Source organism: Nesoenas mayeri, assembly GCF_963082525.1.
Source record: "Nesoenas mayeri genome assembly, chromosome: 24".
In the NCBI taxonomy this organism is placed as follows: Eukaryota; Metazoa; Chordata; class Aves; order Columbiformes; family Columbidae; genus Nesoenas; species Nesoenas mayeri.
Window position 1 is genome coordinate 6,226,060 of NC_137546.1, and position 14,878 is coordinate 6,240,937.

Consider the following 14,878-nt stretch of genomic DNA (forward strand, 5'->3'; position numbering starts at 1 on the left):
ATAACGTTCCGGGACAGGGGTTTGATTCCCTGGCACACGACGAGGTGACAGCAGTAGAACAGAAGAGAGTGAAGGAAAAGTAACAAAGGCAAAGTAAAAAGGCAATTTTGGCGTCCAAGCTGTTATTTGGATCAAGATTCTTTTCACAGACACTCTTCACCAGCTCCACATAAAACCCCACAGTGAAAATAAAACCAAAACATGCTAAGGAAGCTGAAAGTCGTCTCGTTATCTGCTCCTGAGCCTCCTTTGGCACACGGAACGAGGAAGCGGCGACTCGCCTGGTCTGTCCCGATAGGCGACCGCTGCCCGTGTTATCAGCGTTTTATCTGTCATGTGCCAGGAAGAGAGAAATACACACTCACACGGGCCCAAACGCCGAAAATCTGCCTGCAATTAGCAGAATTGCTGTTTCACACATTACTGAAACGTGACAGCACACGGAGGAGCGGCTTCCAGAGCGTCAGTGCCTCCGCGTGTTCAGCCGCTGTGTTTTTTGGGGGAAAAGAGATTTTAAAAGGGCACTCACAACTTAAAGGTTTTACCTAGATCTTCCTCAATCCCCAGCTGCAGTTTCTTCCCCTCCATCTTCTCGATGTCCTCGTCGTTGAACTTGTACCACTCGCCCGTCTGCGGGTCCTTCACGTGGGCGATGTAGTGCCCCGAGTAGGCGCTCACGCCGCGGTGGATGAGGACGGCGCTGAGTTCGTACACGTAGACGCCGTCTGGGAGGAGAGCAGCGGTTATGCAGCGCTCGGCATCGAACAGCACACGTTTTGTTTACTTTCCTAGTGCTGAGTTTTTTCACAAAGCAGCAGATAAAGGCTACACGCAAACTCACGTCTCTCCAAGACCTCGCTAAGCAGGTTGGGGCTTCCAGAACGTGCTTAATGAGGCTTCACAGAACCCCAGAATGTCAGGGGTTGAAGGGCCCTGGAAAGCTCACCCAGTGCAATCCCCCCATGGAGCAGGAACACCCAGATGAGGTTACACAGGAAGGTGTCCAGGCGGGTTGGAATGTCTGCACAGAAGGAGACTCCACAACCCCCTGGGCAGCCTGGGCCAGGCTCTGACATCCTCACCCCCAACAAGTTTCTTCTCCTCTTTCAGTGGAATCTCCTGTGTTCCAGTTTGCACCCATTGCCCCTTGTCCTGTCCCTGGTTGTCACCAGCAGAGCCTGGCTCCATCCTCCTGACACTGCCCCTTTCCATGTTGATCCCCAGGAATGAGTCCCCCCTCAGTCCCTCTTGTCCAGCTCCAGAGCCCCAGCTCCCTCAGCCTTTCCTCACACGGGAGATGCTCCACTCCCTGCAGCATCTTGGTGGCTGCGCTGGACTCTCTCCAGCAGTTCCCTGTCCTGCTGGAACTGAGGGGCCACAGCTGGACACAAGATTCCAGGTGTGGTCTCCCCAGGGCAGAGCAGAGGGGCAGGAGAACCTCTCTGACCTACTGACCACCCCCTTCTAACCCACCTCAGGTCCCATTGGCTTCCTGGCCACAAGGGCCCAGTGCTGGCTCATGGTCACCCTGCTGTCCCCAGGACCTCCAGCTCCCTTTCCCCTATGCTGCTCTCTAACAGGTCATTCCCCAACTTACACTGAACCTGGGGTTGTTCCTGCCCAGATTCAAGACTCTGCACTTGCCCTTGTTCTATTTCATTACATTTCTCCCTGCCCAGCTCTCCAGCCTGTCCAGGTCTCTGATGGCAGCACAGCTTCCAGTGTCACCACTCCTCCCAGCTTAGTGTCATCAGCAAACTGACTGATAGCCACTCTATTCCCTCAAACAACTCTTGATGTAATTTTTTGCCAAGAAGAAGATTGAGAGGAGATGTCCTCTCATCGGCTGAGGGGGGGTGAGTGAAGTTAGAATCATAGAATCATTTCAGTTGGAATCGACCCTCAGGATCATCGAGTCCAACCATAACTCTAGCACTAAGCCGTGTCCATAAGAACCTCGTCTAAACGCCTTTTAAACCCCTCCAGGGACGGCGACTCCACCACTGCCCTGGGCAGCCTGTTCCAAAATGAAAATAAATAAGGAACTGCAATGCACAAAACTCACTTTTTTGTTCCATAAAAGGCTCCATGTCAAGCAGCTCGGAGAAGCCGATGTAGGTGTTGAGCTTTTTCTTATGGCCAGTTTGTCTGTGCGGAGGCAAAGCTTCAATTCAGGGGACAATAAGAAGCGTTCCCATCTCAAAATACCCCCGTCCATCCCACCCGGTGGCCCCAGAGCAGCTCACACACGCGCTCGAGCCTCAGCCTCTCAAACCAGAGGCAGGAAAAGCGGAGCAGGCGACTTCCCCGAGTCTCACCTGTCGAACACGAAACGCATGAGCTGCAGGTTGAGGGTGCAGGGAAGGCTCAGCAGCCTGATCTTCCTCGTGGCGTTCTGCTTACTCTGACACGTCTCACAGAAGTAACGATTGTCCCCTTCTAATTTTTCTTCCTGGGGAGGGAGCGAGAGCGAAAAGGAACATCTTGAGAAGAGGTTCTCTCTGAAAACAGCCCAAACTATGCGACAGGTGGAGACTCAAAAGCACGGAGGTTGTTTTAACTGCTTAAATCTCTACCCAGTTGCTTTCCAAATAATTCCTTGGTTAAAAACATGCGGTAATAAACGCGCTTTGCTCGCACCTCAACGAATATTTTAGACCGAATCTCGGGCTTACATGACTTGGTTTGCTCTCCTTTTGACTGAGTTTACCCCAATGGAAAAAGAAAATAATTAAACAGCCCTTTTACGAGCTCACATGGCCCAAGTTAATGTAAAGCCTGGAAACTACAATCCTCTGCGCTCAGCCAAACAACTGTCACCTTGGAAGAGTCGTTGTCTACGCCCAAGTAGATCTAAGGGCAGGATTAGACCAGAGGAGAATTCCAGCTGCCCCAGACAAGGTCAGCGGGTGCTTCACTCAAGGAGGAGCGGCCAAACCTGAAGTTTGAGGATTTTAATGCAAACCTTTTTCAGGGCAGACCCACGGCAAGCGGAGTGACCGGTTTGCCCAGCGCGGCTGCGAAGCCGCTGCCCAACAGCTCAGGTGCAGAGTCACGTTTGGGGTTAGTTCTGCCCTAAATATTTGTAGCTGAATCCACGCCTTGAACCTTTAATGCATCTTAACTGGAGATCTAGGCAAATTTTCCAAGCGGAATTAAGAGTACTTGCAGCTGTTCCCGCAGCTATTCCGGCCCTCCCGAGTATTTCTGAGAGCATGTTTCAGAGCGGGAATGTCTCCTGTTGCTACGCAGATGAGCACAGATAGAGAAAACACAAAAAGCGGCCGCTCCGCTGGTGTCACCCAGGAAAAGGACACGAGGAGTATTTATCAGACGTTTTCCCATCTTTGCTGGGAAAGTATTTTAACTAAACAAGTGCTTTTTAAAGCCGTAACACGCGCGTGTGCTACCCTCCGGTGGCCTGGAGCTGCTCCATGACTCAATCCTCATTGTCTGGAAAAAACACCACATTTCCTTTTGTGTGCATGTGAGACAACTGTCTTTTTGCTCCAATATCAACCTCAGAGGCTGTTGATTGAAGAAAAGGATTAGAACACCTTGCTAAGAACAGCAGGACTCAAAACCCATCGAGCTCGTACCTTAAGAAATTCCGTGATACAGTCTGTCAGCTGCTTGTGCCCTTGGATGTTTAACTCCAGCTCGTAAAACTTAGACATGAGTTTGGACTCCCTGCCACACTGGTTGCAGCTAGGATCAAAAATAAAGAAAGAAGCAAAGACTAAACCACATGAGGTTCGTGTGTCTGGACTCCCCAGCCATTAGGAAACGATTCTTTGAGCTATAAAACCAGGAGAAATTGTTGAGTTGGAATTAACGTGGTTCACATCACCACGATAACTCCGCAAGGTGTAACAGCATCTACCACGAAACACAGAAGCACTTGCTTACAATTCATGTACACCGTTTTATGTGTTTTTTGGAAAACACAGGAACGCAAACGCGACACCTGAGCACTCTGTTTATCTGGACTTTACGCTCCATTAACTCACTTGCAGGTTTAATTGGTGCATTTTTGGGAAATGACTAAAACTGCAACACCTAAAAAAAGTTGCAGCAAAGCTTACCTGCCTGCTCAAGCTCTTAGGAGGGCTCTTCCCCCCCTCAAATTGTTCTAAAATGTTTAAATATTTACAGAAATGTTCCTCCCAAAGACCAAACACTTACACCGTGACGTAGGCATACTCCCCGCAAAACTGCTTTTGCACTATGTTGCGAACATCTGGGTTTTTTTGCTTCGATAAAGTATCTTCCAGCAGCGACATGAACAGCTTGGAAAACTCCTGGGCGTCCTAGGAGAGAAAGTCGAAGTTAACAAGCCGCACAAAGCCCAATCACAACCTTGTCGCTAATTTACTGCAAATTACCCACAGCTTTACACACGGGCTGCGTCGTGCTCAGAATAGAAAAAAAGACCAGTCGGGAGGACTAAAGAAAAAGAGGAATTTGGCTAAAATGAGCGTGAGGCCCCTGGTGCGAGTTCACGTGGCGCCGGGCCAGCCGTGCCGGGTGCTTTGACTCCTGTCCCGCTCCTCGCAGAGCGCTGGAAGGAAAAAATACCCTCCTGCAGAGCTTTCTGTCCCGTTAACGCTGGTTTTGCAAAGCTCAGTGTGCAATACGAGCTGCCCCTGCTTGTGTTATGGGGGAGACGAAAACCAAAAACAGCCTAAAAATGAGAAGTGGATTTTTCCCCGCTGCCTTGTATGGCTCGGGAGCTTCCCCAAGCTCATCTCAAGGCTTTTCTCCCCCACCCTGGTGCTCCTTCGCTCTACACTTCTGAAAACAAACAGGTTTTGGCCTCTCTCAGCTGTCCTGTAGTGTCACCAGTCGGCAGCACTCGGGCTCTTCCTCCAACAACCTCCTCTGACTTCTCCAAGCGGATTTTCAAGCCGTGTCCTTCCCCTGAGCCCGCAGAGCCGGCTGCAGCGCTCGCCCCTCTCTGACCACCCTTTCCCTGCCCCACACGCTCGTGTTGGACCTTGGCTGGCTCCCGGTGACCCCAACAAATGTCTGCTGGCCCCACCAGGGTTCTTCAGCCCCTGAACCACTCACCAGGGAGGAGCAGCCCATAAAGCACCTGCCAAAGGGCCCTCCGGGCAGATTCAGCTCCCACCCTGCACAGTGTGGGGGTTCATCAGCTGCTAAGAACCGTTCCCATCGCTCTCAGGCTCCATCTAACCTCCCTCAGCCCCTTTTGACACCCCTGGGCTCCCCCTGACCCCCCTGGGCCCCTCTGGTCCCCACTGGGATCTCCCTGATCCCACCAGACTCCCCCTGACTTCCCTTGGCTCCCCCTGACCCACCTGAGCTCCTTTTGGCCTCCCTGGGCTCCCCACAACTTGCCTCACCTCCCCCTGACCTCCCTCAGTCCCTCATGATGGCCTTGGGCTCCCCCTGACACCCCCAGACTCCTCCTGACCTCTCTCAGCTCCCCATAACCTCCCCCAGACTCACCCGACCTCTCTGGGCCCCTCTGGACCCCCCTGGCCTCTCCCTGACCTCCCTGGCCTCTCCCTGAGCCCCTGGGCTCCTTTTGACCTCACCAGGCTCCCCCTCGCCCCACTGGGTGCCCCCCATCTTCCCACAGCTCCCCCTGACCCTCACCGTCTCCTCTTGGGCTCCTCTTGACCTCCCCCAGCCCCTCCAGACCCCCCAACCTCTCTCAGCCCCTCCTGACACACCTGGACTCCCCCTGACTCCCTCAGACGCTCCCTGACCTCCCTCAGCTCCCCATGGACTCCCCCTGACACCCCTGGGCTCTCCTTGACCTCTCTCAGCCCCACTTGACACCCCTGGGCTCCTCCCAACTTCCTTCAGCTCCCCCTAAACCCCTGGGCTCCTCCTGAACCCCTTGTGCTCTCCCTGACCTCCCTCAGCCCCTCTTGACCTCCCTAAGCTCTCCCTGACCCCCCCTGACCTCCCTAAACTCTCCCTGACCCTCCCTGCAATCCCCCCAGCTGCCTTCAGCTCCCCCTGAAGCCCTTGTGCTCTCCCTGCCCTCCCTAAGCCCCTCCTAACCCCCCCTGGGCTCCCCCTGACCCCCTAGCATCCCCCTAACTTCCTTCAGCTCCCCCTAAGCCCCTTGTGCTCTTCCTGCCCTCCCTAAGCTCTCCCTGACTTCCCTGGGCTCCCCCTGACCCCCAGCACCAACGGGAAGTCCCTGAGCACAACTTTGTGTCTGCACCGTGCAGAACCCAGCTCAGGAGATGCTAAAATAACCCAAAAAAGGGCAGTTTGAGGCTGCTTTAAAGGACGCAATCACGGGCAGGACGCGCTTCACGCCCACCTGCTGCTGCCCCGTGTCCAGCCCCAGCGCCTTGACGAAGCCGGAGGGGTCGATGTAGCGGCGCTTGCTGTTCTGCAGCAAGGCGAACAGGTACTGCAGGTGCTCGCAGATCGTCTGGGGCTCGTAGTCTGCGAAAACAACCCGTTGTGCGAGTTACAGCAAATTATTCAATGGCAAGAGAGAATCCTTCCAAGTAATTGCTCGTTATTCCTCCGTAAGGCTAAGTTTAATGATTATAAATACGTTTTTTTGAAGCTGTTTTAAAGTACTGTGAAAACCGAAGTGGTTCATGTCAGTAATGACAGAAAAGTCAAATATCAGAGTCAATTAGGTTGGAAAAAAACCTTAAAGTCATCGAATCCAGCCATAAATATCCCACGAGCTGCAAGTGAATGGTTTCAGCAGCAGGCAACGATTATCCCGTAGCAACAGCTTCTTATTTACCCTAAACTGCAGGATGTCATTTAAAAATACTGTAAAAACAGAGTAAATCGGGCAGCTGCCCTGATGGAGAGGGCACCTATAGCGCTATACCATACACAAAGGTAAATCACTGACCCAGTGTGTCCACTCTGAGGGCACCAGGAGCCTCGTTTATACTAGAAACCTAAATTTTTGCCCTGTGATGCGATGATTTCGGCTCCGCAGAAGTGCAGATCAGCCTCAGCCCACGTGCTTCCACCGCAGCACCATCGTTACACTGGGAACCAGTTTGGGAAGCAGCCCAGTAAGAAACAAACCCAAACGGGATTTTTCAACTGATTTAAGAAAAAACTCAGATGGTTTGTTCCCAAAAGGCGGGTGATGGACTCAAAAACGACACCATGGAGAGGGGAGGGGCGGCTATAGCTTCACCTATTGATTTTCCCAATAGATGTTGCCATAAAATGCATAGAATTTTAGGAGAAAAGGAGCAAAACAGACTGCCTTCCACCCACCTTTGTCACTCGGGATGCCCTCTCCGGACACCAGCTTGCTGCAGGTGCTGGGACACAAGTAGAGGGCTTGCCGGAGCTCCAAGTTAAGAAACCACATCTGCAAGAAAGTGTTGACGTAGCACGTGGCGCCGAGGTTCGTTAAGCCCACGAACGCGTTCTGGCGTGAGAGAGAAAACAACAATCGTCACTCGCCGCTGCCGAGGAGCAAAGAGAAATCCAGCAGCTGGGGAAACGCCGCTCGTACAAACAGCGCGTCCCAAACTCTGTGGCTGCAGGGGGACACGAGGTGTCGCCCCCCTTGTCCGCATTATCCCCCCAGGGAGTGGGAATGGCAGAGGATGGTTATTTTGGGGGTCCTACCTTCTTGCGGCGCTCACAGTTGGGGTCGTCAATGTTGTGGAAGCTGTTCTCGTCGATCTCGCCCAGCCAGACGTGCTCCCCGATGCCCACCAGGCAGTTGGGGTTCCCCCGGCAGTTCCTCCTGCAGAACCAGCACCGCCACAGCTGTCACCATCACCCAAGGGACGCTCTTGTCCATTTTTGGGGGGGTGAGCGTGGGGGATGAGGACAAGGGGGACCCCATAATGCTAAATAGAAGGAGTGGGGTGGGATATGGGTGTCCCACACCTTCCAAAAATGGTGGTTATGGACAAACAAGGAGAAATAAAGGGGGAGGAAAAAGGGGCACCCCACGTAAAGTACAGGACCCAGGATTGTCCCTGAGATCTGGGGAGCCAGGTGGGACAGTGGCCCCCACAACCCTGTGGGGGAACCTGTACTTGGGGAGCCAGGTAAGAACCCAACACAAGCCTGCAGGGGTTCTCCCAAAATCTGGGGTGTCAGGCACAGACAGTAAGAACACCCACAATCCTGGGGGGGGTCCCCAATACCTGGGAAGCCAGGTAGAGAGAAGGGTCCCCCACAGCCCCGAGGGGTCCCTATATTTGGGAAACCAGGTCAGAAAAGGGACCCACCACCTATATTTGGGAAGCCAGGCACAGAGAGAGGTCACCCACAATGCTCAGGGGGTCCCCAATACCTGGGAAGCCAGGCAGAGAAAAGGGTCCCCCATAACCCCTGGAGGTCCCTATATTTGGGCAGCTGGATATGAAGAGGGACCCAACAGAACCCTAGGGGGGTGTTCCCTAAATCTGGGGTGCCAGGCACAGGGACAGATCACCCACAACCCTGGGGGGGGTCCCCAATACCTGGAAAGCCAGATACAAAGAGGGGTCCCCCACAGCCCCGAGGGGTCCTCTATATCTGGGGATCCAAGCAGGGAAAGGGGCCCTCACAATCCTGGGGAATGGGGGTCCCAACGAAAAGGGTGTGTGGGGTCCCTAAGAAGCGGATATGGGGGGGACCCCACCGTGCCTGAGGGTCCTGAAAGGGCGCACGGGAGGGACATGGGGACCCCCAGCCCGGGGGGTGCGGGCCCAGAGGAGGGAACGGAGGAGCCCAGACAGGGGTGGGGGGGGTGGGTCCCCTGTGGGCGCGGGCACGGGCCGGGGAGCGCGGCGAAGGCCCGGGGGTCCGGGTTACCGGCAGGCGCCGCGCTGGCAGGGCTCCAGCCGGACGCGATAGGCCGCTTCGATGTGCTCCTGCGCCACCTCCTCGGGCGGCACCGTCTCGGTCCAGCGCCACGCCGCCTTCTCCAGCTGCAGCCGCGGCGCCATGGCCGCCGCCGCCCCCCGCTCCGGCCCGGGCCCGGCCTGGCCCGTGCGCTCCGGTCGGGTCCCAGCTCCGGTGCGGCCCCGGTCCCGCCCGGCCCCTCCCGCCGCCGCCGCCGCCGCCGCCGCCGTCACAGGGCTGGTGACGCGCACAGCGCGACGCGCTGACGGTAACGGGCTGCGACGCGCGACCGCCTGGGGGCGGGGCCTGAGCGACGCGCCTGGGGGCGGGGCCTGAGCGTCGCGCCTGGGGGCGGGGCCTGGCGCGCCCGGCGGGAGGTGGCTCCGCCCACTCCGGCAGCGCGAGCGGAGCGCGGGAACGTGCGTCGGTGTGTCAGTGCGTGTGTCCGTGTGTGTGTCTGTATGTCCATGTGTGTGTGTCCGTGTGTTCCCGAGGCCTCGTACGGCCGCCGCCCTCCCGCACCGTCCGTACCGGACCGCACACCATAGCCCCCATACCAAACCCCCGCCCCATACCCTCCCCATAGCCCCCATACTACATCTACTCCATCCTATAGCCCCGTGTCATAACCCCCCGTAGCATACACCCCCATACCATAGTCCCTCCCCCTTACCATAGCCCCTCTATACCATCTCTGCATCCCCATACTATACGCCCCCAGAATCCCATACCACGCCCCCTCATACCCCCCAGACCCCCATACCCTACCCACCTGCACCCTCATACGGCCCAGCAACCCCTATACCATCCCCTCCCCATATCACACCACCACTAACCCCCCCTCCAGGGACCCATACACCACCCATAGCATCCCCCCACCCCCCCATACCATACACCCCTCATACCATGCATCCTTGCACCCCTATACCATAACCCTTCCATCCCATACCCCCTATACCCCCATGCCATAATCCCCCCTGCACCCCCCACACATAATACACCCCCCAACACCCCACACCTATACCATACCCCCCCATACCATATCCCCCATGCCCCCGGCGCAGCCCCCACAGACACAGCCGCTGGTTCTCGCTCCTTTAATGCTGCCCCCCCGCGGGGTCCCCGCCAGCACCCGATTGTCCCTCGCGTCCCCCCCACCGCCACCCCAGGGGGCACCAGGCGGCACGGCCGCCCCTGCACAGTTTCGGGGCGGGGGGAATGCAGTGGGGGTGGGGGGGGGGTGTAAACATTTTTGGGGGTCCCGGCCCCCCCCCCGGTGTCACCCCGGGGCAGCGAAGCACCGTTTCCTCCTGGCTTTTGGTTTTTTTTGGAAAATCATAACATTGGCCAAATTCCCCCCAAAATATACTTTGGGGAAGGTTAGGAGGGGCAGGGGGGGGGCGGGGGAGCCCCCCACCGCGCCGTGCTGCAGGTCGATGGGGTGCGGGGGGGCCCCAGAGGGCGCCAGCACCAGCCCCCGCACGCACCCGGTGACACCCGAGCTGAACTTGCCGGCGGTCAGAGCGCGGGGGTCCGGGGCACCGCCTGGGGACACGGGGACACGGGGACATGTGGGTGTGGGAGCTCACCTGGTGTCCCATCCCGTGTCCCTGCCCATGTCCACCACATGTCCCATTGCATCATGTTCCCACCCCGTGTCCGTCCCCTGTGCCATGTCACGTCCCATCATGTCCCCACCTCATGTCCCATGTCATGTCCCACCAGGTGAACCCACCCCATGTCCGTCCCCTAGGTCACGTCCCATCATGTCCCCACCTCACGTCCCATCAGGTGAACCCACCCCATGTCCGTCCCCTGGGTCACGTCCCATCATGTCCCCACCCCACGTCCCATCAGGTGAACCCACCCCATGTCCATCCCCTGGGTCACGTCCCATCATGTCCCCACCCCACGTCCCATCAGGTGAACCCACCCCCTGTCCATCCCCTGGGTCACGTCCCATCATGTCCCCACCCCACGTCCCATCAGGTGAGCCCACCCCATGTCCATCCCCTGCCTGTCCCACCACATGTCCCATCTTGTGTCACATCCAGGTTCTGTCCCATGTGCCATCATGTGTCCCCACCCCCTGTCCATCCCATGTGACATTCCATGTCCGTCCCATGTGCCATGTCATGTCTCATCAGGTATCCCCACCCCATGTCTGTCCCATGTCCCATGTCATGTTGCATCATGTCCCCACCCTGTGTCCAACCCCTGTCCCACCCCGTGCCTGTCCCCTGTCCCACCATGTGTCCCATCCAGGTTCCATCCCATGTGCCATCAGGTGTCCCCACCCCCTGACCTACATCCTACTTCCACCACATGCCCTGTCCCATGTCCCCTCCTGTGTCCCATCCCGTGGCCACCCTGTGTCCTGTCCTACAGCCCATCGGGTGTCCTTCTCCCATGTCCAACCTGTGTCCCCTCCCATACGCCACCCCTTACCACATCCTGTCCCGGGTCCTCTCCTAAGTCCCATCATGTCACCCCTCCCATGAGCCAGCCCATGTCCCATCCTGTGCCCTGTCCCACCATGTGTCCCAGCCCATGTCCCATTCCCTGGTCTGTCCTATGTCCCAACACGTGTCCAAGCCCATGTCCCACCCTGTGTCCCATCCGGTTTCCATTCTATGTCCTATCTCATGTCCCACCCCGTGTCCCACCGTATGTCCCATCCCATGTCCATCCCATCTCCCATGATGTGTCCCACCATGTGTCCCAGCCCATGTCCCATCCTGTGTCCATTCCATGTCCCACCCTGTGTCCCATCTTGTGTCCCATTCCCTGTCCCACCAACGTGTCCCATCCCATGTCTATCCCATGTCCCCCGCTGTGTCCACAAGTGTCACCGTACCCACGTAGACGCTGCCTTGGGTGTTGGCCATGACGTTGGTTCCTGGGGACTCTCCGGTCACTGGCTCCTCCCCGTCCACCTGCAGCCGCCCGCGCCGGCCCTCCCTGCACAGCACCCATCAGCACCCATCAGCACCCGTCAGCACCCGTCAGCACCGCACCCCGACCCCCCCAGCCCTTCCCCAACCCCACCCACCTTGTCACCGTCACCCGGTGCCACTCGCCGTCATTGATGGGGTCTTCAGAGACGATGGTGGCCTCGCCGCTGCCCAGCTGGTAGCTGCAGGGGTGGGAGAGGCTCAGTATGGGGAGCACCCTTGGGTGACATGGGGCACCCTGGGGTGACGCTGGGTGTCCCCGCTGACCTGAACACCAGATGTCCGTCCTTCAAGCCGAGGCCGATGAAATCTTTGGCTTTGCCGCCCTCGCTGGGCTCCTGCGGGCACAGTGGGGGTGTGAGGAGCACCCTGACCCCCACCCTGGGGTCCCCTCCCCGCCGGCGTCCCCCTGCTCACCGCCCCGTGCCACAGCAGCAGCCCCTCGGCGCTGTCTGTCCGCAGCTCCAGCTCGATGGTGTCCGGCGCCTCGGGGGGGCTGTGGGGAGAGGGGGACGGTGCGGTGGGTGCAGCACCCCAGGAAGGGTGCAGCACCCTGAGCTGGGTGCAGCACCCAGCAAGAGGGCAAGACCATGATGGATGCAGCACCATGAGAAGGGTGCAGCACATTGGGATGCGTGCAATGGATGCAGCACCCTGGGAAGTTGCAATGCCATGATGGGTGCAGTACCCCAAGAAGGGTGCAGCACCCTGGGATGGGTGCAGTGGGTGCAGCACCCTGGGAAAGCTGCAGCACCCCAGAATGGGTGCAAAGGCATGATGGGTGCAGCACCCTGGGATGGGTGCAGCACCCCAGAATGGGTGCAATGGCATAATGGGTGCAGCACCCTGGGATGGGTGCAGTGGGTGCAGCACCATGGGAAAGCTGCAGCACCCCAGAATGGGTGCAAAGGCATGATGGGTGCAGCACCCTGGGATGGGTGCAGCACCCCAGAATGGGTGCAATGGCACAATGGGTGGAGCACCCTGGGATGGGTGCTGTGGCTCAATGGGTGCAGTGCCCCAGAAAAGACCATGATGGGTGCAGCACCCCGTGAAGGGTACAGCACCCTGGGATGGATGCAATGGATGCAGCACCCTGGGTTGGGTGCAGTGCCATGAAAGGTGTGGCACTCCAAGAGGGTGCAATGGGCGCAGTACTCTGCCAAGTTGCAAAGCCATGATGGGTGCAGCACCCTGGGAAGGCTGCAGCACCCCAAGAAGGGCACAGCACCCTGGGATGGGTGCAATGAGTGCAGCACTCTGGGAGGGTTCAACACCATTCTGCGTGCAGCACCTGGGGAAGGGTGCAAAGTGGCAATGGGTGCAAAGCTCCAGGAAGGGGTGCAGCACCCGGTGAGGGTGCAATGCTGCGGGAAGGAAGGGTGCAGCTCAGTGGGGAGGGTGCAGCACCCCAGGAAGGATGTGAGTGCTGCAATGGGTACAACACCACGGTGGGTGCAATTCTGCACTGGGTGCAATGCTGCGATGGGTGCAACGCTGCAGGAAGGGGTGCAGTGCTGCGGGACAGGGTGCAGCACCCACCCAGGGGTGCCCGTCCCCACTGTCACTCACCCGCGGGGGAAGAGGTGACCGGGCAGGGCCAGGTACGATCCGTCCTGGAAGGCGGCGCTGAACTGGCCGGGGGCGTCTGTGGGGAGAAGGGGGAATAAGGGGGGGGCACCCCCACCCGTCACACCCGCAGCATCACTTTTGGGTGCAAAAGGAGGGAAAACGGGCGCAGAGACCTACCGCCACCCCCGCTGCCCTCCTGCCAGTCCTGCTCCAGCTCCGCCAGCGCTGAATCTGTGGGCGAGAGGGATTGGGGACGGGGTGGCATGTGTCCTCCCCATGTCCCCAAGTGTCCCCAGGCGTCCCCCACTCACTGTGCTGGCAGAGGGGGCCGCTGTAGCCCGGCGGGCACAGGCAGGTGTTGTCCTTGCAGGTGCCACCATGCAGGCAGGGGTTGCGGTGCAGGCAGCGGTCCTCCTCCTGCTCACAGTGCGGCCCTGGGGACACGGAGGGTGACAATCGGTGACACAGGCGGGTACAAGGGTCTGCTGCCCTCCCTGGTGTGCTCTTGCACACACATGCATGTGTGAGCATGCACACGAGGAGTGTGTGCATGCACAGCACCCACGGTGCACCCTCATGCACGCCACGCACCTGTGCAAATGGTGCACGTGTATGTGCAGTGTGTACACGTCCACACACACGCATGCACGGCAGATGCACACATGTGCAAACTGCACCCCGTGCACAGCACCCACGTGTGTGCACCAAGTGCATGCACCACACAGCAGATGCAGACACACGTGCAGCAGATGCACCCACGTGCAAACGGTGCACACGGTGTGCACAGCAGCCCTGCACGTGCACCAAATGCGCTCACACACAACACACACCCGCAGGCACTGCAGACCGTGGCAGATGCACACAGTGGGTGTGCGCAGCAGATGCACCCGCTGGCAAAATGCTCACACATGCAGCCACAGCGCACGTGCAGCACGTACACACCTGCAGTGCACGCACAACACACGCATGCTGCAAATCCACCATGCACAGTGCACACACAGCGTACGTACACGCAGTGCTCATATGTGAACGCACAGCACGTGTGCATGGTGCACACGCTTGCATGCACAGCACACATGCATGAACAGCACGCGTGCATGCAGAGTGTGCAAGCATGCACAACGGGTGCACAACTCATGCACATGTGCATGCACAGCACATGCACACATGCACGGACAGGGTATGTTCCCACGTGCAGGCACAGTGCACACGCACGCACAGCAAACACACACACAGCACACAGCCCACATACATGTGCAGCATATGCGCACACGTGGTACATGCACAGCACACATGCACGCACCATGCAAACGCATCGTGCACAGTGCACACATGCACGCACAGCACATATACACGCAGTGCTCATACGTACACGCACAGCACGTGCATGCACAGGGCACACGCGTGCACAGCACACGTGCACAGCAAACACATGCAGCGCACACATGCAATCTGCATACGAATACACAGCACACATGCATCCTGCAAATGCACAATGCACAGCATCTCTATGCACAGTGCTCATATGCGCATGTACA

General features: G+C 58.0%; 2 protein-coding genes across 4 annotated transcripts in view; both read right to left on the reverse strand.

The window, feature by feature from the left end:
* USP48 (ubiquitin specific peptidase 48) overlaps window positions 1-8,996 on the reverse strand; it is a 32,424-nt gene extending 23,428 nt beyond the window's left edge. For all 3 annotated transcript variants that reach the window (XR_013923260.1, XM_080358684.1, XM_080358683.1), the window contains exons 1-9: window positions 8,785-8,996; window positions 7,603-7,723; window positions 7,243-7,399; window positions 6,305-6,432; window positions 4,186-4,310; window positions 3,600-3,708; window positions 2,319-2,452; window positions 2,066-2,148; window positions 546-725 (exon numbers count right to left, since the gene is read on the reverse strand). Coding sequence is in view for 2 of the 3 variants with exons in the window: in XM_080358684.1 (XP_080214810.1) it covers window positions 546-725; window positions 2,066-2,148; window positions 2,319-2,452; window positions 3,600-3,708; window positions 4,186-4,310; window positions 6,305-6,432; window positions 7,243-7,399; window positions 7,603-7,723; window positions 8,785-8,918 (1,171 nt within the window). In the remaining variant the exon portion in view is untranslated. The remainder of the gene's footprint in view (window positions 1-545; window positions 726-2,065; window positions 2,149-2,318; window positions 2,453-3,599; window positions 3,709-4,185; window positions 4,311-6,304; window positions 6,433-7,242; window positions 7,400-7,602; window positions 7,724-8,784) is intronic.
* A 1,097-nt stretch (window positions 8,997-10,093) lies between these two features.
* HSPG2 (heparan sulfate proteoglycan 2) overlaps window positions 10,094-14,878 on the reverse strand; it is a gene marked incomplete at both ends in the record, with an annotated part of 53,192 nt that continues 48,407 nt past the window's right edge. The window contains 8 exon segments of the mRNA XM_080358788.1: window positions 10,094-10,359; window positions 11,672-11,775; window positions 11,867-11,950; window positions 12,036-12,106; window positions 12,186-12,264; window positions 13,341-13,416; window positions 13,518-13,571; window positions 13,652-13,774. Of these exon segments, the coding sequence (XP_080214914.1) occupies window positions 10,094-10,359; window positions 11,672-11,775; window positions 11,867-11,950; window positions 12,036-12,106; window positions 12,186-12,264; window positions 13,341-13,416; window positions 13,518-13,571; window positions 13,652-13,774 (857 nt within the window).